The sequence below is a fragment of the Jaculus jaculus genome, chromosome 8 (assembly GCF_020740685.1).
Source record: "Jaculus jaculus isolate mJacJac1 chromosome 8, mJacJac1.mat.Y.cur, whole genome shotgun sequence".
NCBI classification, from domain to species: domain Eukaryota; kingdom Metazoa; phylum Chordata; class Mammalia; order Rodentia; family Dipodidae; genus Jaculus; species Jaculus jaculus.
The window spans coordinates 41802301-41824246 of NC_059109.1; the positions used below are offsets into that span (position 1 = coordinate 41802301).

General features: G+C 47.2%; 2 protein-coding genes across 3 annotated transcripts in view; one reads left to right on the forward strand and one right to left on the reverse strand.

Annotated features, from left to right (window-relative positions):
• Dnajc17 (DnaJ heat shock protein family (Hsp40) member C17) overlaps nt 1-11306 on the reverse strand; it is a 35315-nt gene extending 24009 nt beyond the window's left edge. The window contains exon 1 of the mRNA XM_004660791.2: nt 11099-11306. Coding sequence (XP_004660848.2) covers nt 11099-11176 — 78 coding nt within the window. The 5' untranslated portion in view covers nt 11177-11306. The remainder of the gene's footprint in view (nt 1-11098) is intronic.
• Nucleotides 11307-11435: 129 nt separating this feature from the next.
• Nucleotides 11436-20670, forward strand: Zfyve19 (zinc finger FYVE-type containing 19). 2 transcript variants are annotated; one of them, XM_004660700.2, is made up of 11 exons: nt 11436-11603; nt 12742-12863; nt 13030-13083; nt 13438-13556; nt 13668-13813; nt 14168-14276; nt 18374-18583; nt 19325-19398; nt 19849-19947; nt 20057-20184; nt 20261-20670. In XM_004660700.2, exons 1-11 carry the CDS (start codon nt 11550-11552, stop codon nt 20337-20339), a joined length of 1194 nt encoding a protein of 397 aa, XP_004660757.2. In that variant the 5' UTR covers nt 11436-11549; the 3' UTR covers nt 20340-20670. The 2 variants fall into 2 exon arrangements, with proteins under 2 accessions (XP_004660757.2, XP_045011916.1); XM_045155981.1 differs by lacking the exon at nt 18374-18583.
• Nucleotides 20671-21946: the final 1276 nt, after the last annotated feature.

Below are 21946 nucleotides of genomic sequence, written 5' to 3' on the forward strand. Positions count from 1 at the left end.
CTCTCCCTCTCTCTGACTCAAATAAGTAAACAAAAATAAATCTTTAAAAAATGTATAAGAAAAACTATTTACTAGGTGTGGTGGCACATGCCTTTAATCCCAGCACTCGGGAGGCAGAGGTAGGAGGATCGCCATGAGTTCAAAGCCACCGTGAGACTGCATAGTGAATTCCAGGTCAGCCTCAGCAAGAGTAAGACCGTACCTCAAAAAACCAAAAAAGAAAAAGAAAATCTATTTAAAAACAAAAAAGTACAACAAAGGACTGGGGAGAGGTGACTCAATGGAAAAGCACTTGTCTAGCATGTACAATGCCCTAGATTCAACCCCAAGTAACACAAAAACAAACATTTTTCTTTTCCCATTTTTAATTTCCTTTTCTCTCTCGCTTTCTCTTTCTTTTTCTTTTTCTTTTTCTTTTTTCTTTTTTTTTTTGAGGTAGGGTCTCACTCTAGCCCAGACTGACCTGGAATTCACTCTGTAGTCTCAGGGTGGCCTTGAACTCACAGTGATCTTCCTACCTCTGCCTCCCAAGTGCTGGGATTAAAGGCATGCGCCACCATGCCCAGCCTTTTCTCTTCTTTTTAAAAAATATTTTATTTGGGCTGGAGCGATGGCTTAGTGGTTAAAGTGCATGCCTGTGAAGCCTAAGGACTCTGGTTCGATTCTTCAGGTCACATATAACCCAGATGCACATGGTGGCACATGTGTCTGAAGTTCGTTTCTAGTGGCTAGAGACCCTGACACACCCATTCTCACTCTCTCCTTCTCTCTGTCTCTAATAAATAAAATAAAATAAAATCTTTAAAAAATATATTTTTTTAATTTTTTATTTATTTTTATTTATTTATTTGAGAGCGACAGAGAGAAAGAGGCAGATAGAGAGAGAGAGAGAATGGGCACGCCAGGGCCTCCAGCCACTGCAAACGAACTCCAGACACGTGCGCCCCCTTGTGCATCTGGCTAACGTGGGTCCTGGGAAATCGAGCTTTGAAACGGGGTCCTTAGGCTTCACAGGCAAGCGCTTAACCACTAAGCCATCTCTCCAGCACAATAAAAATATTTTATTTATTTGAGACAGAGAAAGAGGCAGATAAAGCGAGAGGGGATGGGTGTGCCAGGGCCTCTAGCTGCTGCTAAAGAACTCCAGATGCTTACATGGGTCCTGGGGAATCAAACCTAGGTCCTTTGGCTTTGCAGGCAAGCACTACAAAGCCATCTCTCCAGCCCTTTTCTTTTGAGTCAGGGTCTCTGGCTCAAGCTGGCCTTGATCTAGCTACGTAGTTGAGGATGACCTTGAGCTGCCTCCATCTCTGAGGATTATAGGTATATGCCACCACTCCTGGTTGGTCCAGTGTTGGGCATCAAATCTAAGGCTTAGAGCACAACTGGACAAGCTCTCTATCAACTAAGCTGCATTCTCAGCCCCACCCTGTTTTCTTTTCTTTTTAACTATTAGAGAAGGTAGGAGTAGAGAGAAGGGTATGGGTGCACCAGGGCCTCTTGCTACTGCAAACTCCAGACATATGTGCCCCTTGATGCATCTGGCTTTTCATGGATACTGGGAAATTGAACCTAGGCCATCAGGTTTTGCAAGCAAGCACCTTTAACCACTGAGCCATCTCCCCAGCCCCCCTCCCTGTTTTTTTGAGACAAGGGGTCTTATTTTGTTGTCCATGCTGGCCTTGAGCTCAGGAAAACCTTCCTCCCAAATGCTGGGACTACAGGTCTGAGCCACCATGACTGGCTAATTTGCATAAGTCTGGTCTTTCTCCTGATATATTTCTAAAACCTTTTTTTTTTTTTTTTTTTTGGTTTTTCGAGGTAGAGTCTCACTCTAGCCCAGGCTGACCTGGAATTCACTATGGAGTCTCAGGGTGGCCTCGAACTCAGGGCGATCCTCCTACCTCTGCCTCCCGAGTGCTGGGATTAAAGGTGTGTGCCACCACGCCCAGCTATTCCTAAAATCTTACAGTCTATCACCTCACTCCTATCCTCGCTCCATCTCATCCATCCTTTGGGTCACCATCTAAAACATCAACTACTGAATGGTTCACATTTGAAAACACCACTGAGAGTGGAGTGAGACATTGGCTAAGCTTCCCTGGGAAGCGATGACCTGTCTTTCTTTTCTGCCTCTCTGACTGCGCCAGCACCAGGGTGGTTCCAGGACAGTCCTTGTTTGCTTGTCTTCTCTGGTAATCTGGCTATAACAACCTCAAACTAGAGCATAAAGTCATAAGAAATGGGGTCCTCTGATAAATACAACAAGCGTGTTTGGAGAGCAGGGTGATCAATTTTTCAGGGAAAGGGGATTCTGATTAGTTTTTTTTTTTTCTGTTTTATTTTGTTTTTAAGAGAATGGGCATGCCAAGGCATCCAGCCACTGCAAACGAACTTCAGAAGCATGTGTCACCTTGTACATCTGGCTTACGTGGGTCCTGGGGAGGTAAACCTGGGTCCATTGGCTTTGCAGGCAGGTGCTTTAACTGCTAAACCATCTCTCCAGCCCCCTTATTAGTTTTTTTGAAATATATTTTGAAATATTTCCTTTATTTATTATGAGAGAGAGAGACAGAGATAAAGACAGAATGGGCATGCCAGGGCCTCCAGCCACTGTAAATGAACTCCAGATGCATGCGCCCCCTGTGCATCTGGCTTATGTGGGTCCTGGGGAATTGAACCAGGGTCCTTAGGCTTCGCAGGCAAACGTCTTAACCACTAAGCCATTTCCCCAGCCCCTGAAATATTTTATCTTTATTTATTTATTTGAGAGAGGGAAAGAGACTGAGTGAGAGAGGAAAGAGAATGGGCACGCCAGGGCCTCTAGCCACTGCAAACGAACTCCAGATGCATACACCACCTTGTGCATCTGGCTTACATGGGTCCTGGAGAATTAAACCAAGGTGCTTTGGCTTTGCAGGCAAGCACCTTAACCACTAAGCCATATCTCCAGCTCCCCTAGTTTTTTGTTGTTGATGGTGGTAGTTAGTTTTGTTTTGTGAGACAGGGTCTGCCCAGGCCCACAGAGTATGTGTGGAATGAAAGGGACAAAGACTCATCTGTTCTCAACCAAAATAATTTAAAATCCACAACTGTGTCAATCCTTTCAGGCTCAATGAAGAGAAGGAACAGGTACTAGCTAGCCTGACCATTATTTCACAATTTCCCTCTCTACCTGCTAACACTTCCCCCTAAAAATAATTCTGATGAAGCCTGACCCTCACATTAAGATCTCTCTCACACTGTCTGGAAAAGAGAATTTACTAAGGCCGACTTCCAGGACAACCCCAGTGGGAAGGAAACGTAATTCCGAGAGCCCACATCACAGAGGGGAAGCACCCAGACCTTCTCAGGAAGCTCCATGACTAGTTCCAGAAAGGGTCTCATTCCAGCCCAGGCTGATCTGGAATTCACTATGTGATCATAGTATCTCCCTGCAGGTAAGTATTCTGGAATTCATTATGTAGTCTTAGGTTGACCTAGAACTCACAGCAATCTTCTTACCTCTGCCTCCCAAGTGCTGGGATTAAAGGAGTGCACTACCACACCCAGCTAAGGGGACTCTTACTCCTGAGTTTCCTTCCTTCCTCCTTCTCTCCCTCCCTCCCTTTCTTCAAACTCATGACAATCTTCCTACCTCTGCCTCCAGAGTGCTGGGATTAAAGTGTGTGCACCACCATGCCCAGAGTCTCACTGTAGTCCAGGCTGACCTGGCACTCACTCTGTAGTCCCAGGCTGGCCTAAAACTCACAGCTATCCTCCTACTTCTGCATCCCAAATGCTGGGATTAATGGCATGCACCTCTACAACTGGCCTGGTGAGTTTTCTTTTTTGTTGATTTATTTTTTGATAAAGGGTCTTATAATGTTGCTCAGGCTGGTCTTGAATTCCTCCAAAGGAGACTCTTACATAACTGCCCAAAGCTCTGTGTTAGCTTCCTATGATATAACTTCTGGTATTCTGAGATGTCAGCCTCCCCCAGGCTTAGAGAGAAATGACTGCTCAGGTGTGATTACAGACTGTTCTCATTTCTGAACTGGACCTGCTGGTAGATTTCTAGCTGATTCGCCCAGCTGGTTTGTTCATTCCCAATTGTCACAAAGGACTTCCTTCCTTTGTGTCCTTATCTGAGTGCAACCTATCAGCCTAGCTTTTAAGAACTAGGCCTAATTACTTGTACCTCTTACTTAGCCTGGCTCCAAGTTTTATTATAAAAATGGATAGCAGCCTTTTAAAAAATAATGACCTCTTTGTAGGGCACCTTTCTTTAAAGTTAATGATGGCTATTTTCTATTTATTGGATCCCTGGGCCCTTGCATTTTTGGGTGAGTCAGGGCTTCCTTCCCCTCAAGAGATAATACTGGAGGCAATAGGACTGTGGAAGGGGGCCCTCTGGGTGCCTGGGGCAAAGCATGGTGGAGGTGGTAAGAGACCAACCGCCCCTTGCTCCGGGAGGGTGCTGAAAGTTGTAGAACCAGTCTTCCCCGAGAAGGCCTGGGTGCTTTCCGTCTGTGAGGTGGGCTGTAGGGGTTACATTTCCTTCCCACTGGGGTTGTCCTGGCAGTCTGCCTTAGTAAATTCTTCTCTTTTCCAGACTGTGCTGGAGAGATCGGGCTTCCACAGAATCATTGGAAGTCCCCTCTACCTGAAAGACTAGTCACTTTCACAACTTACAGCTGGTGGCTCACAGGGTCACAGCACTGCAAAGCAATTTTCAAATGCCTGGGCACATTAGAAACCATGGGCTAAATAGGGCGTGGTGGTGCACGCCTTTAATTCAAGCACTAAGGTGGCAGAGCATAGGAGGATCCCTAGGAATTTGAGGCCAACCTGGGACTACAGAGTAATTTCAGGTCAGCTTTGGCTAGAACAATACCCTACCTCAAAAAAACAAGAAAGAAAGAAAAAGAAGAGAGGCTGGAGAGATGGCTCAGTGGCTAAAGTGCTTGCCTGTGAAGCCTAAGGACCTAGGTTCTATTTCCCAGTACCCACATAAGCCAGATACACAAGGTGGCACATGCGTCTGGAGTTCATTTGCAGTGGCTAGAGGCCCTGATGAGCCCATTCTCTCTTATCTGCCTCTTCCTCTTTCCCTCTCTCAAATAAACAAAATAATTAATTTTTTATTATTTATTGTTGAGAAAGAGAAAGACACACACACACACACACACACACACATAGAGAGAGAGAATGGATGCACCAGGGCCTTTCAGCTGCTGTGAATGGACTCCAGACACATGCACCCCCTTGTGCACATGTGTGACATTGCACACTTGTGTCACTTTGTGTGTCTGGCTATGAGGGACCTGGAGATTCAAACATGTGCTCTGAGGTTTTGCAAGCAAGTGCCTTAACTGCTAAGCCAGCTTTCCAGCCCAAATAGTTTTTTTTTTTTTTTTTTGAGGTAGGGTCTCACTCTAGCCCAGGCTGAACTGGAATTCACTCTGTAGTCTCAGGGTGGCCTTGAACTCACGGTGATCCTCCTACCTCTCCCAAGTGCTGGGATTAAAGGCGTGTGCCACCACACCCAGCTCAAATAAAATATTTTTTAAAATTTATTTATTAGAGTTTGGGGTGGGGAGAAGAGAGAATGGGTGCACCAGGACTTCCAGCAACTACAAATGAACTCCAGACATGTGCACCCCTTGTGCATCTGGCTAATGTGGGTCATGGGAAATTGAACCTGGGTCCTTTGGTTTTGCAAGCAAGTGCCTTAACTGCTAAGCTATCTTGCCAGCCCCCAAATAAAATAATTTAAAAAAAGAAAGAAAGAAGGGGCTGGGGAAATGGCTTTGCGGTAAAATGCCTTTACCGCAAAGCCATTTCCCTGTGAAGCCTAAGGACCCCGGTTCAATTTCCCAGGACCCATGTAAGCCAGATGTACAAGGGGGCACATATGTCTGGTGTTCGTTTGCAGTGGCTGAAGGCCCTGGCATGCCCATTCCCTCTCTCTCTGCTTCTTCCTCTCTCTGTGCACGCCTTTAATCCCAGCACCAAGGGAGGCAGAGGTAGGAGGATCGCCGTGAGTTTGAGGCCACCCTGAAATTACATAGTGAATTCCAGGTTTGGGTTAGAGTAAAACCCTACCTTGGAAAGAAAAAAGAAAGAAAAGAATAAATAAATTAATAAAACAAAACAAAAAGCTAGGCAAAAAAAAAGAACAAAAAGAAACCATGGGCTATTCCTACTGGACATGACTCCCCTCCCAGACTAGAACCCTCAGTTTATTGACCCCTAAACGTGAGCCTACTTGTGGCCCTAAGATGATTCTGGGCAAACTTCCCCTCACAGCAAGGTCTCTCTGACTTGTAAGCGTGGCCCTTGGTGCAGTGTCAGGAAAAGGACCTGTTCCACTTGGAAAAAGAATAAATATACCCTCACCCTGACCTGCTCCTCCCGAAACCTGGTCTTTATGGCACTCAGGACCTGGGGCATTAGTCCATTTCTGAGTCTAGCTCTCCAGCTTCTCCCACACCTTATGCTTTCACCTCCAGTTCTTCCCTTCCTTTAGAACCTCCAATTACTCCTTCCTGAGCCTCAACTCTCATACCAGAGCCTCTCTTCTCTCTCTCAGGTGCTACCCTTCTCTCAGGCCTGGCCTCCTCCTTCCTACCTTCATTCCAAGTATCCAAATTTTAAAAGTACCCAAACTTAAAAGCCACTCTGCCTAGTCTCTCTGTCTTCTCTCACTGAGCTTGGTACTTTCTACAGCTCATTCATTTTTTTCTACCCTTAATGCAAAGGTTTCTTTACAATGAAACATATACTAGTAAAAAGAGGTATGTCAGGAGCCGGGTGTGGTGGCACATGCCTTTAATCCCACCACTTGGGAGGCAGAGGTAGGAGAACTGCCATAGGTTCGAGGCCACCCTGAGACTACATGGTGAATTCCAGGTTAGCCTGGACTAGAGCAAGATCCTACCTCAAGAACAAAAAAACAAAAACAAACAAAACAACAAAAAGAGGTATGACAATTTAAAGAAATAACAGTGCTCAAGAGCAGAGGGAACAGCTATGCAAGTGGAGTTCTGAGTACTCCCATAATAGGAATGGAAACTAGTTTTATTTTTTAATTTTTTTTTAAATTTATTTGAGAGAGGCACATGGAGAAAGAGAGAAGGAATGGGTGCACCAGGGCCTCCAGCCACTACAAACTCTAGATGCATGCACCAGCCACCTTGTGCATCTGGCTTATGTGGGTCCTGGGTACTCAAACTTTGGTCCTTTGGCTTTGCAGGCAAGAACCTTAACTGCTAAGCCATTTCTCCAGCCCAGAAACTAGTTTTAATAGCACTTTCTCAAGCTTTCCAGCTCAGTTCCTACCTACTGGGTGTATGGAAGTCGGGCAGCTTTCCTCCCACAGCCAAATCTCTGTGTCAGTGATACAGTCATGAGACCACCCATCTGTTGTTACCCTAGTTGCTCCTGGAATTTAACAGGTCAAGTCAGTGAACAGACCTCTGAAAGAGTAGAAAAATCAGGTCTGGGCAGGGGCGCCACATTTACTAGCCATCTTATGCTGGGCAAATCAATTACACTCTTGAGTCTTGGTTTTCTCATCTATAAATTGGAGCTAATAATCCTTGCCTACCTCAAAGCCTCATTTTGAAGATCACATCAAATGAGATCATTTATGTGAAAGCACTTTGGTATCATATAAATGTGAAGTATTATCATGAATGCTAATGAATAGCTTACAGCTCATAAACAAGAGTGAATCATTCTTTTTCACTTAACAGACAGCCTAGTAATTTCAAAACTCCAAAGCTTCAATCAGGGATAGATGAACCAATAGAAACAAGGGAACTTGGAGGCTGAGGGCTTGAGCACTACCCACCACAGGCCAGGCCCTTGCTGGAAAAACCAGTGCCTGATATTAACGGAGGTTCTCAGAATCTTGTCTGGAAGGACTCCTTTGGGAGGGTCTGTTAGACACACCTCAAATCCAGAAATACCCTCCTGGATGCCCACAAAACCAAGTCTAACCACCAGGGGCCCAAACACACCAAATTTACCAAATTGATCTCCTGCAATATCCTCAACAAAGTGACCTGGGCATGACCAATCTTTTGGCATTGCAGCACAACATTGTTATCTAACAAGTTCAAGCTTGTGAACTGAATCATAAAATCAAGTCACGATATTTATTTATTTATTTACTTTTGGTTATTTAGAGGTAGGGTCTCACTCTAGCCCAGGCTGACCTGGAATTCACTATGTAGTCTCAGGGTGGCCTGGAACTTAGGGTGCCATCACACCCGGCTTTTTTTTTTTTAAGTCAGGGCAGAGGCCCTGAGCTCCACCCTCCAGCTGGCCCAAGATGAGGCCCTGGTGTACCCATTCTCTGTATCTGCCTCTTTCTCTCTCTCTCTCTCTCTCTTTTTTTTTTTTTTTTTTTTTGGTTTTCCGAGGTAGGGTCTCACTCTAGCCCAGGCTGTCCTGGAATTCACTATGTAGTCTCAGGGTGGCCTCGAACTCATGGTGATCCTCTTACCTCTGCCTCCCGAGTGCTGGGATTAAAGGCATGCGCCACCACACCGAGCTCTGCCTCTTTCTTTCTCTCTCGGATAAATATATAGATAATTTTTTAAAAAGCACACAATGTAGGGAAAGAGTTTATTTAAGCTTACAGTCTCAAGAGGAAGCTTCATCATAGCAGGAGAAAGGGGTTATGAACAGGAAGCTGTCACATATAGGGGTGAAAGTAGTCTCAAGTGACAGACTCTCTAACACCCAGTAGGGCTGGGATTATAAACCTGAAGGCCCTCCCCCAATGACACACCTCCTAAAGCAAGGCTCCACCTACCAAACTACCACCCCCTGATAACCAAGTATCCAAAACACATGAGCCTATCTACGTAGATGTCTCATTCAAACCACCACTGCATCTTTCCCAAAGAACCCTCTGAGCCTCTTCTTCTAGAAAACTAAGTTGGAGGCTGGAGAGATGGCTTAGCAGTTAAGATGCTTGCCTGCAAAGCCTAACGATTCAGTTTTGATTCTTCAGGTCCCACATAAGACAGATGCACATGGTGGCACATGCTTCTGGAGTTCATTTGCAGTGGCTAGAGGCCTTGGAGTGCCCATTCTCTTTCTCACTGTCCCACTCTCTGTCTCTAATAAATAAGTAAAAAATATAATAATAATATATTTTAAAAAATCAGAAAAAAATTTTTAAAAAGTACAGGGGCATTAGTGGGAATTAATTTTCCATGGCAATCTTCCTACCTCTGCTTCTCAGAAGCTGGGATTAAAGGCCCGTGTAACTACACCCAGCTTTAATTTGTTTTTTGAGGAAGGGTCTCAAATAGCCGAGGCTGGCCAGGAACTCACTATGCAGCAGAGGATATCCTTGACTTCCGATTCTCCTGCCTCTACTTCTCAAATTCTAGGATTATAGGCATCATGTGCACCTTAGTGGGCATTAATTTTTTTTATATTTATTATTTTTTTTATTTGATAGAATCAGAGAGAGAGTATGGGCACACCAAAGCCTCCAACCACTGCAAAGAACACCAGACTCATGCGCTACCTTGTGCATCTGGCTCACATGGGTCCTGGGAATTGAACCTGGCTCCTTTGGCTTTGCCGGCAAGCACTTTAACCTCTAAGCCATCTCTCTAGCCCATGGGCATTAGTTTTTATCTGATGAGCCAACAGCCTCCCCTGCCTAGCTTGTCACAACTACCACCAAGATCCAGGAGAAACCTTAAGTACAACTTGATCTATGTCTCACCTTCCCCCTCACTCCCCTACCTTGATGAAGAGACAACTAAGGAAGGTGGAACTCCTGGCCATTTGCTTTAATAACCTTGTAATCCTACTACTTTTTTTTTTTTCAAGGTAGGTTCTTACTCTAGCCCAGTCTGACCTGGAATTCCCTATGTAATCTCAGGCTGGTCTTGAACACAGCGATCCTCCTACCTCTTCATCCCGAATGCTGGGATTAAATGCATGCATCACCACACCCAGCATGTTTTTTTGGTTGTTGTTGTTTTTTACAAAAAAATATTATTTATTTATTTAATTATGCAGGTAGAGAGAAAGAATGGGCACACCAGGGCCTTCAGACACTGCAAATGAACTCCAGATGCATGCACCATCTTGTGCATTTGGCTTATGTGGGTCCTGGGGTATCGAACCTGGGTCCTTTAGCTTTGTAGGCAAGTGCCTTAACCGCTAAGCCATCTCTCCAGCTCTATTATATTCATTTTTTGCAGGCGAGAGAGAGGAGAGAGAGAATGAGAACGGGTGCACCAGGGCTTCTAGCTACTGCAAATAAGCTCCAAGATGCATGAGTCACTTTGTGCATCCGGCTTTACGTGGGCACTGGGGAATTGAATCCAGGTCGTTAAGCTTTGCAGACAAGTGCCTTAACCGCTGAGCCATCTCTCCAGCCCTCCTCTCGCCTTTTATCCCACTAACTAGCACAAGTAAAGAACGGCCCGGGCGTGGTGGCGCTCGCCTTTAATCCCAGCACTTGGGAGGCAGAGGTAGGAGGATCACCGTAAGTTCAAAGCCCTGAGCCTACACAGTGAATTCCTCATCAGCCTGGACCTGAGTGATACCCTATCTCAAAAAAAAAAAAAAAAAAAAAAAAAAAGAAGGAGGAGGAGGAGGAGGAAGAAGAGCACTGTATACACTTCTGCAACTTGGGAAGAATCAGGGGTAGAGTAGAAAAGGGTCACAGGTCACACCCCCAAATCCTGGGAGGAGAGCATGGTGGAGAGACAGACCTGGCTTTGCTTACACCTGGGGTTTTCAATGGTGTTAATAAGCGGTCTGTATAAGAGGCAAATGAAACACCTGCAGCTACAGTCAAGTCGCTCGGAGGGCGAGGCTCGTGCTGCGCAGGCGCAGAGGGGCCAGGCTCCCTCCCGTACCGAGGACGCCGCGAGAGACCACAGCACCCAGAGCCTTCCCACCCTGTAGGGCCCCTGGGTTGTCCAGGAAGGGTGTGGGAGCACACCTTTTGAGGCGCTGGCAGCCCCTTGCTCCCACCTGGGCCCGGCCTTAGCTGGAGAGCGAGTGCCAGGCAAGAGCAGTGGAAGGGCCGGCCAGGCAGCTCAGGATCACCAGTCCTCGCCACGGTCCTCACCTCTTTGTCTGCCGCCTTCTCCTCAATGCCTAGCAGCGCGTACAGGTCCATCTGTAAGAGCTCCTTGGTCACCTCCATGCTCCCAGCCCTGACTGGATCCTACTACAACTCCCAGGACGGGTGCTTAGCCCTCTCCTCCCTCCCTTGGGAATCGGTGTGTTCCGGGTTAAGTGTGACGGCCTCTGGAGCAAGCGCGCCACCAACAAAGAACTACAACTCCCAGCAGCCTCCGTTCCCTACTGCCGTCCTCGGCGTCTGCAACAATGAACTACAACTCCCAGCAGCCCCCGCTCTCGTACTGCCGCGCTCTGCGTCTGCAACCGGCGGCGTCCGGGACCGCTGCAGCGCCGCGCCAGTGGGGCGTGTCGCGCGGGGCGGAGCTGGGTAAGGGTCTGAGCCTGGACCTCCCGATGTGAGCCGATCCAGCCCGCCGTGTGGCGCCCAAAGCACCATGGAGAGTAGGTGCTACGGCTGTGCTGTCAAGTTCACCCTCTTCAAGAAGGAGGCGAGTGTGCTCCCCGAGGGCTGAGGGAGGACGCGGGCGAGGGGAAGAGCGCGGACTTGCAGGCCATACACACGCGGTTTTACTGCCGCTTTCTAGCCCTTGTGGGTATTTTTGATGGTCGTTGAGCCTCATTTAATAATTCCGTAGAGGAGGGTTTAACACTCCCTCGCTTTCAGCGTTGATAAGAGGGTCTGCAGAGGTGCAGCCAGTGAAAGTGCCCTGTAAATTATTAAGCCACGCCTCTCTGTCGCCCAGGTGTACTAGCCGGGTCCGGCTCTTGTCTTGTCCCCATCACTATCTTTAATGCCCTGTAACTACTAATCATCACAGCGTGTCTACTACTCTCTTCCCTGAACCTGCACCACCTCACAGTCCAGGGTTAGACTACTGTACTTCCTCCTGTCCCTAAGGCACCATGGGAATGTCATGTCCTCAACCCAGACCTGCCAGGGTTTCCCCTGGTAAGGTACAAGCGAGATGATGGGAACCAGATGGCATGGATTCATGGAAGGTAGAAAGGCCATGGAACAATTAGGAACCTGGATTTTGAAGACATGGTTAAAATTTTAGCTCTGCTGACTTACAAGGAGAATAGGATTTGGTTGAGCAAATCATGTACTTCTTTGGCCCCTGAAAAAATGGCATAATAATGGTGAACACCAAGATTAAATTGAATAATGTGTGTAAATTCTGAGGATTAAGTCAGATGATGAATGTTAAGTACTGAATTTAGTGCCTGGCACACAATAACTACTTAATAATGGAGGCTATTGTTATCATCCCACCTTCAGCCAAGCTTCCCATCTTCTCTGCCAGAGCAGAGAAAGCCTGGACTGTGAACTTTCTGTGATTCTCCTGAAGCACAGAGCTTTGTCTGTCTTCTGCAGGAATTGAAATTGGTAGAAAGCATGGGAAATTTGCATGAAGCTTTATTTGATTCAAATAAGAAACTGGAAACTGAGGGATTACTTTACCCTTTACCCCTGTTTTTCCCTAGACCCTAGGGACCCCACTCTTCCTCCTTCCAGCCACTGGTCACAACTTCAATGTCTTCTCTCTGAGTGTGCTTGGAGAGTCCCAGGGAGGAACCTACAGGGGCGGGTGAGAGGTGGATCCTCCTGCTTCATGTTTCTTGTAGTACGCCTGTAAGAATTGTAGCCGGGCCTTCTGTTCCGGCTGCCTTAGCTTCAATGCTGTGGTGCCTCGGACTGGCAACACCCGACAGAAAGTCTGCAAGCAGTGCTATGAGGTCCTGACCAGGTAAGACATGGGCCTGAGCGTGGGTTCAGCCAAGCATGGCAGCGGGCACTGGCCAGGCTTTGCAGCCTTGTGCTGTATGGCCAGAATTCCACGTAGAAAGTGTTGGGGGTGGGAGTTCCAGACTCGTGGGATGACAGCATTTCTGATACCAGACTTCTTTCTATAGAGGTTGTTCTTCTGCCAGTGCCTCCAAGTGGTCACCACCTCAGAACTATAAGAAGTAAGTACTGAGAAGACAAGCGGGGATGGGGAAGTACAAGGGCACGGCAGGCAGGACCAGTGTGCAGATCAGTTGTGTGCAGAGTCAAGAGAATGCGTGCCTCTCGGGATCTTGACTGTTCTCATGGGATCTGAAAACAGCTCATTAGCCTGTTGCCCGAAAAGGCACTTGGGAGATCTTGCCCTGTCAAGCACACTCTCTGGCTAGTCCGGTGGGCATGGCTGCAGGACAACATGAGCAAAGGCCACAGAACATTGCCCACTGGAGGGCTGAAATGATTTGAATGGGAAGCAGTGAGTAGGTGCCTTCAGTCCTCCCTTATACCTTAAGAGCTTCTGCTTCCTATCCTGCCAGGCGTGTGGAAGCCTTGGAAGCCAAGCAGAAGCCCAGCACTTCCCGGAGCCAGGGACTGAGTGAACAAGACCAAGTCATCGCTGACCGCCTAGCACGCCTCCGCCAGGAGAACAAGCCCAGTGAGTGAGGAGCATGGGAGAGAGGAGGAAGGCGGCTAAAGAACACAGTCCAGGGCTTCTGGGACGGGCTTTGTTTGGCCCCTTATAAAACTACCTCCATGCCAATTGCAGAGTCACTGCCCTCACAGGCAGAAATAGAGGCACGGCTGGCCGCCCTAAAGGAAGAACTCCAGGGCTCCATCCCTTCCACAGAGGAGATGGAGGCTCGACTTGCTGCGCTGCAGGATAGAGTTCCATCTTTTCACACCCCAAGACCAGTAAGTGCTATGGCTTGGAAGGGAAGGTTTCCTAGGGCAAGGAACCAGCAGAAGCCCAAATGCCTATGTGGATGTGCACTTTGTAGGTGTTGATAAAACCTCCCACTACTACCTTCTGGGCCTTGGGTCTGCTGCCAAACCAAAGCACAAGTGATAAGCAGTGGGATTGAATGGGTCAGAAAAGAGTGGATACTCAGTCCTGTTGTGGACTGCCAAACCTACTCAATTGTGTGAGCCTTGATTCGTTCCTTTTCCTGGGCAGTTCCTCAGCATCCACCTCTGAACCCACACTCTTTCTGAATTTACATCATGGCCTACCCAATACTCCCCACTGAGGTTCCCTCCACTGCACAGGCATACCAGGCACCAGACACCAGGACACAGGCTCAGCAGACACAAGATCTACTAACACAGCTGGAAGCTGAGGAGGCTATTGATAAGTGCCAGAAACAAAGAGGCACAGGTAACCCCTTCATTTTGCTCCTCCAGAGTCCTGCCCTGTTATCTACCCTTTGAGAAAATGATGGATCAGTACTAATGTTACGCTGTTTTATTGAATGCTTACTTCAAAGGAAGCTAATGTAAACCTATTGGCTTAAAACAAATGACTTCCCAGGTGGGTGTGGTGGCACATGTCTTTATTCCCAGCATCCAGGAGGCAGAGATAGGACTACTGTGAGTATGAGGCCAGGTTGAGACTACAGAGTGAGTTCCAAGTCAGTCTGGGCTAGAATGAGGCTCTACCTTGGGGTGGGGGTGGGGCATAAGTGAATTCCAGTAATACTATATACCACTGTGTAACCCTAAGCAAGTTATTTGGCCCGTCTAAAGACCAGACTTTTCTCATATGTAAAATGGAAGTGTGTATGTAAAACCTACTTCCTTCTTGGGGGAAGTTGTGAAGAATAAGTGAAATAACCCAGTAAATGCCTGGAACTAAGCCTGGCTTACAGTAAGAATTCAATGCGTATTGTCTGCAATGATGATGGGGATTAGAAGAAAAGGACTGTTAAACTTAAAGTAGTTCAATTGCTTGCTAGTTCTAGTCATTCAACTGGTCAGTGCCCATGTGAGCTAATGGTGACAATCTTGGGCAACACAGAGAACATGATGTGGAGTGTACATGTCATCAGATTCTTACACTGTGGTATTTGAGGACTTCAGAGCATGATTGCCAACTGAGGATGATTGTTACCTTCAGGGCACTTTTGGAAATAAAGACATTTGGTTATCAAAATTCAGGGGGGCAGAATCTGGTGAGGAGAAGCCAGGGATACCACTAAACATCCTGCAGTATATTCATCAGCCCTGCCCCCCCACACAACTCAAATGTGTCACTGGAGCCAAGATTGAGAAACTGCTCCATAGACACAAATCTCACTGGATATCCTTCTGAGATATGTCCTATTATCCATATTTGTAAGTGAGGGAACAGACCTGGTGAGCTTACAGAGCTTGACGAAGGTCACGCAGTTCTTAACTGGCAGGGATGGACCTTAAACCCAGAGCTGTCAGAGATCTTTTTTATTTGTTGTTTTCTTGGTGTGATGGTTTGAATGTACAACCACCATAGACTCAGGTGTTTTATTAAAGCTCGTAACTTCGGTCTCCAGCCACCTGGCTGGAGCAGGTATCACTGGGGCAGCAGACCCTGGGCTCCTGCTTGCTGCTGGTTTGTACTTGCTGCTTTTTGGTGTTGCTGGCTGGGGTGGTTTCTCTCTCTGCTTGGATTATGAATGACAGCCAGCTTCTTCCACCACTGATGGAACTTCCTCTGGATCTGTAAGCTTGAAATAAATCACATCCTCCCATAAAACTGGTTAGTTAGATGCTCACTCCAGCATTGTGGAGCTGACTACTGCACTTGGATTGATTTATTTACTTGGTGGTTTGGGGGGTGTGTGTTTGTTTTGTTTTTTGAGGTAGGGTCTTATTCTAGCCCAGGCTGACCTGGAACTCACTCTGTAGTCCCAGGCTGGCCTCAAACTCACAGCAATCTTCCTACCTCTGCCTCCTGAGCGCTGGGATTAAAGGCATAACCACTGGCATATTTACTTGTATTTTTTCTTTTCTTTTTCTTTTTTTCTCGAAGTAGGGTCTCACTGTAGGTCAGGCTGACCTGGAATTCATTATGTGGTCTCAGGGTGGCTTTGAACTCATGATGATCCCCCTACCTCTGTTTCTGGCAAGCTGGGATTAAAGGTATGCACCACCATGCCTGGCTTTTTTTTTGAGAGAGAGAGAGAGAAATAGGCAGATATATAGAGAGAGAATGGGCACACTAGGGCCTCTAGCCACTGCAAACGAATTCCAGATGCATGAGCCACCTTGTGCATCTGGCTTATGTAGGTACTGGGAATCAAACCAGGATCCTTGGACTTTATAGGCAATTACCTTAACCGCTAAGCTATCTCTCCAGACCTTTTTTTGTTTTTTTTTTTTTTTGAGTTAGGGTCTCACTCTAGCCTAGGCTGGCCAGGCATTCACTATGTAGTCTCAGGCTGGCCTTGAACTCACACCTATCCTTCTACCTCAGCTTCCCAAGTGTGAGGATTAAAGGCATGCACCACCATGCTTGCCTTTTACTTGGTTTTTGACTTTTTAAAAAATGCACCAGGGTCTCTATAAACTCCAGATGCTTGTGTCATCTTTTGCATCTGGCTTTATCTGGGTGCTGGGGAACTAAACTCAAGATAACAGGCTTTGCAAGCAAAGCACCTTTACCATTGAGCTATCTCCCCAGCCCGGTTTTTGAGACAGGTCTCTAGCATCAAACTTTTTTTTCTTTCTTAGGGCATGTGTGTGTTTATGTGTATGTTCATTTGTGGATGTCATAAGACAGCTTTCAGGTGTTGGGCCTCACATCCACCTTTTTTTTTTTTTTAATATATATTTTATTTATTTATTTGAGAGAGAGAAAGAGGCAGAGTGAGAGAGAATGGGCACGCCAGGGCCTCCAACCACTGCAAATGAACTCCAGACACATGTGCCCCCTTGTACATCTGGCTTAACTGGGTCCCGGAGAATCGAACCAGGATCCTTTGACTTTGCAGGCAAACACCTTAACCGCCTAAGCCAACTCTCCATCACCCCCCCTTTTTTTTGAAAGAGACAGATAGGAAGAAAGAATGGACACGCCAGGCCCTTCAGCCACTGAAAACGAACTCCAGAGGCAAACTAAGCTATCGCTCCAGCACCAAAGTTACTACTTTTGCTTATTTTTATTTATTTATTTGAGAAACAGACAGACTGAAAGAGAAAGAGGCAGAGAGAGAGAATGGGCACACTAGGGCCTCCAGCCACTGCAAATGAACTTGAGAGGCATGCTCTACCTTGTACATCTGGCTTATGTGGGTACTGGGGAATCGAACCTTGAACCAGAGTCCTTAGGCTTCATAGGCAAGCGCTTAATGGCTTAGCCATCTCTCCAGCCCCAAAGTTACTACTTCTGTTTAAAACTTTTTTTGTTTTGTTTGTTTTTGTTTTTGTTTTTTGAGGTAGGGTTTCACTCTAGCTCAGGCTGACCTGGAATTCACTGTGTAGTCTCAGGGTGGCCTTGAACCTGTGGTGATCCTTCTATCTCTGTGTGTACCTCCACACCCAGCCTGTAAAACATTTTTAACTTTTATTTATTTGTTTGAGAGAGAAGCAGATAGAGAATAGGCATGCCAGGGCCTCCAGCCACTGCAAATGAACTCCAGACACATGTGCCACCTTTTGCATATGGCATACCTGGGTCCTGAGGAATGGAACCTGGTCTCCCTTGGCTTTGTAGGCAAGTGCTTTAACTGCTACGCCATCTCTCCAGCCCCACAAGTTACTCCTTTTGACAGACATGATGGTCCACAGCTGTAATCCCAGCAATTGAGAGGCACAGGCAGGAGCAAGAGTTCCAAGACAGCGTGGTCTGCATAGCAAGACTTTCTCAAAAAAAAAAAAAAAAGAAAGACAGAAAGAGAGAGAGAGAGGGAAGGAGAGAGGGAAGGAAAGAAGGAAGGAGGACGGAAGGAAGGAAGGAAGGAAGGAAGGAAGGAAGGAAGGAAGGAAGGAAGGAAGGAAGGAAGGAAGGAAGGAAAGAAAGAAGGAAGGAAGGAAGGAAGGAAAAACTGGGCATGTTGGGGCACACCTTTAATCCCAGGATTTAGGAGGTAGAGATAGGAGGATTGCCATGAGTTTGAGGCCACCCTGAGACTACATAGTGAATTCCAGGTCAGCCTGGGCTAGAGCGAAACCCTTCTTGAAAACAAAAAAAGAAAAAGAAAGGAAGGAAAGAAAGGGAGCCAGGTGTGGTGATGCACACCTTTAACAAAAGAAAGAAACAACAACAACAAAAAAAAAACAACTAGTTTTTTTCTTTTTTCTTTCTGTTTTAGTTTTCTGAGGTAAGGTCTTGCCTCTAGCCCAGGCTGACCTGGAACTCATTATGTAGTTCTAGGATTAAAGGCATGCACCTTCATACCCGTCTGGAAATAGTAACATAGACAATGTATGATTTAAATAGTTGAGGAATGTCTTCTGGGGTGAAATCCTCTGCCTTCCTGACTGCATTGCCCCTTCTAGTTGCTTCCCTCCAGAATGACCTCAACCAAGGTGGTGTGAGGAACCAACGCACTAATGCCCAGGGTCAGGCCAGCCTGTCCCTGGAAGAGGAAAAGAACAGGCTACTGGCTGAGGCAGCAGTTGAGCTGCGGGAGGAGAACACCAGGCAGGAGCAGATCCTGGCCCTTGCAAAGCGATTGGCCATACTGCAGGGACAGGACCCTAACAGAGGTAAAGGCTGGAGCCGCCACTCACTCAGGTCCACTGGCCACGGTGTACCCCATCCCAAGCCAAGCTCTCCCTGGCAGCGCTGAAGCAGGTACTGGGGTCTCTGGGCCCAGAGATTTGTCATGCCCTGCTCAGAACTATGGAGGCATGATGAGGGCAAAGCAATGGATAAGAACTCAGACAGCCATGATGGTGCAGGGGGACCTTTATTTTATTTTATTTCATTTTGGTTGGTTTTTCAAGGTAGGGTCTCACTCTAGCCCAGGCTGACCTGGAATTTACTGTGTAGTCTCAGGGTGTCCTCAAACTCACAGTAACCTTCCTCCCTCTGCAGGCATGTGCCACTGCACCTGACTTTTTTTTTTTTTTTTTTGAGATAGGGTCTCATTCTAGTCCAGGCTGACCTGAAATTCATTCACTCTGTAGAGTCTCAGGGTGGCCTTGAACTCATAGTGATCCTCCTACCTGTGCCTCCTGAGTACTGGGATTAAAGCTTTCACAACCACACCCGGCTCAGGGGGAACCTTTATTCCTCTCTGGTGTTGAGGCTTTTTGTCCTGCAGTTTTTTGTCCTGCCTTCTTCTTGGGGCTGCTTTATTGGTGGCCCAGCCTTGCAGGCATGCGATAGGGTTCTGGAACAAATGCCCCCAGGGAACAAATAGTTCTGGAGGCCAGAAGACAGGCATTTGGTGAAATCTTTCACCTCATCCCCCTTCCTCCTATTCCCACCTCCTCTCATTCAAGTGAAATTCCAGGATTATCACCTTCCTGACAGTGATGTTGATGAGGATGAAGAGATCCAGAGAGTCATACAGCAGGTAAACCTGGTTACTCACCCAGCACCCCTGTTGGGCCTTTGCCTCATTGCTGTACTAGCTGCCTGCCCTGTTCACTGGCCTCCACTCCAAGGTTGAATGAACAGTCATTTTGAAATTCTGCATCACCTATTGTAGTTGGGGCCCCAATCTCCCTGTGACCCAGACCTGTCCCCTAGTTCCTTGAAGTGGGGAATAAGAAGTAAAGGAAGAGCCAGGTGTGGTGGCGCACGCCTTTAATCCAGCACTCAGGAGGCAGAGATAGGAGGATCACCGTGAGTTCAAGGCCACCCTGAGACTCCATATTGAATTTCATGTCAGCCTGGGCTAGAATGAGACCCTACCTGGAAAAGCAAAAGAAAAAAAAAGTAAAGGAAGGAGAGTTGAGAAGCTAAGACTACAAAATATAGAAATACTAGAGCAGGAAGTAGTTTGTTTTCACCCTGTCCATAGCTCACAGAAGAAGCTGTCCTGGATGAGGCAAGCGGCTTTAACATCCCTGTGGAACCAGCTGCCCCATCCCAAGCCCAGCCCTGCAGGGCAAGGACTAAGGTGAGAAACTCCCCAGACACACAGCCCAGCCTGCCCAGGCCTTCTTCCCGATCTGCCTAACCGCTCCCATCTGTACTTTTCCTTCTCCCATGTGTGTGTCTTCCTGAAGCCCCGGGCTCTGTCTCTCAAGACCCAGGCTGAGGAAGATGAGCTCCCCTGGTGTTGTATCTGCAATGAGGACGCCATCCTGCGCTGCTCTGGCTGTGATGGAGACCTCTACTGTGCTCGGTGCTTCCGGTGAGTTCAGGTGGAATGTTCTTTGGGAGGGCTCAGGGATGCCACAATCTCTGACCTACATCCCTTTGCTCCACAGGGATGGCCATGTTAATTTTGAGCTTAAAGAGCACCAGACATGTGTCTACCACCCTCCACGAGCTGGCCAAAGGCACTAAGGAGACCCTGATCCTCCTGGGGTGATGATCCTACAGGCGGCCTACAGGATGGGGCAACCACCTGGGCTCAGTCTCGGGGCTTCCAGTGGGATAGCAGATTCACCTCTAATGATGGTGGACGTGCCCCTTCCTACACTTCACTGTCCCTGAAAGGAGCAAATATTCCATTCGAGATTCTAACTATTGGAGGAACCAGAGGGAAGGAGGGGTAAGGGCCCCTCTCTGGGAAGCTCAGGCTGAAACCAAGAGACACAATGGGAAAGACAAAATTGAACATAGGTGACCCTACCCTGACATGTAGTAGATCTAATAAAGTATGTTGTTGAGTTGGGCTCAGAATCTTTTTTCTCTCTATAAGTCAGGACCTTGCATGTGGTATGCACTCACTCTACCACTATGCTTCATCCCCAGCCCCCAGAACCTTTTGGCTTGTTTGGGAGTGCTGAGAATTGAACTCTGGTCCTTACACATGTTACCACTGAGCTGTACTCCTAGGCCTCTCAGCATGTTGTGTCTGTAGAACCTTGTGGCCCTGAGCCTGAGCCCCATGAGAGGTGAAAAGAGCAGAGGAGGCTCTAAGCTGTCGTGTGGAATGAGTGAAAATGTTGAGCCATCCTATAAGCATCTTGGAGCAGAAATAGTCCCACCCATCCTGGTGACCTCATAGAAAGTAAACATGAGCCGGGCGTGGTGGCGCACGCCTTTAATCCCACCACTCAGGAGGCAGAGGTAGGAGGATTGCCGTGAGTTCGAGGCCACCCTGGGACTCCATAGTGAATTCAGGTCAGCCTGGGCTGGAGTAAGACCCTACCTCGAAAAACCAAAAAAAAAAAAAAAAACAAGAAAGTTAACACGAGCATCAATTCCATTGAATTGTGCTTTCTGCTGGGGCAGCTCAGCATAGTTTAGCCCTACTAGGCTCCTCTAAATTGGACTTATCAGTCTCTCCTGCTTAAACAATGAATATAGGATTCATACATATATGCCCCACTTCCTGCCTTTCAGTGGACCCATCTTCCTTGGCTCCTGTCCCAATCTGCCTCCGACTTCCCAACCTGACTAACCCCTGGCTCTCCCTTTAAATTCCTCTGAGGAGCCTGTCTGCCTGAGACTGTAACCAGTAATCCAGAAAATGACCACAGCCTGAGACTTCCTGCATCTATCTATCTATCTTTCTTTCTTTCTTTCTTTCTTTCTTTCTTTCTTTCTTTCTTTTTTTTTTTTTTGTGGTTTTTCGGGGTAGGGGTCTCACTCTAGCCCAGGCTGACCTGGAATTCATTCACTATGGAGTCTCAGGGTGGCCTCAAACTCATGGCAGTCCTCCTGCCTCTGCTCAGATTAAAGGTGTGCGCCACCATACCCGGCTTCCTGCATCATTTTTGAATGAGGAAGGATTATCATCCTCTGATGCTTAGATACAGTTCGGTGTGTCCTGTTACCACCCCTCTGGAAATCAAAACTTGTCTTTACCATTTGAGTCCCAATTGCTGGTGGTGCCAGGATGCTGTGTGACTTAACCAGATGGCTTTGGCTCTTACTGTTGTGATTTCCCAAAGCCAGTTGTGACCTCCGTCTTTGAATTCCCAAGATTTATTTGGATGGGCAGG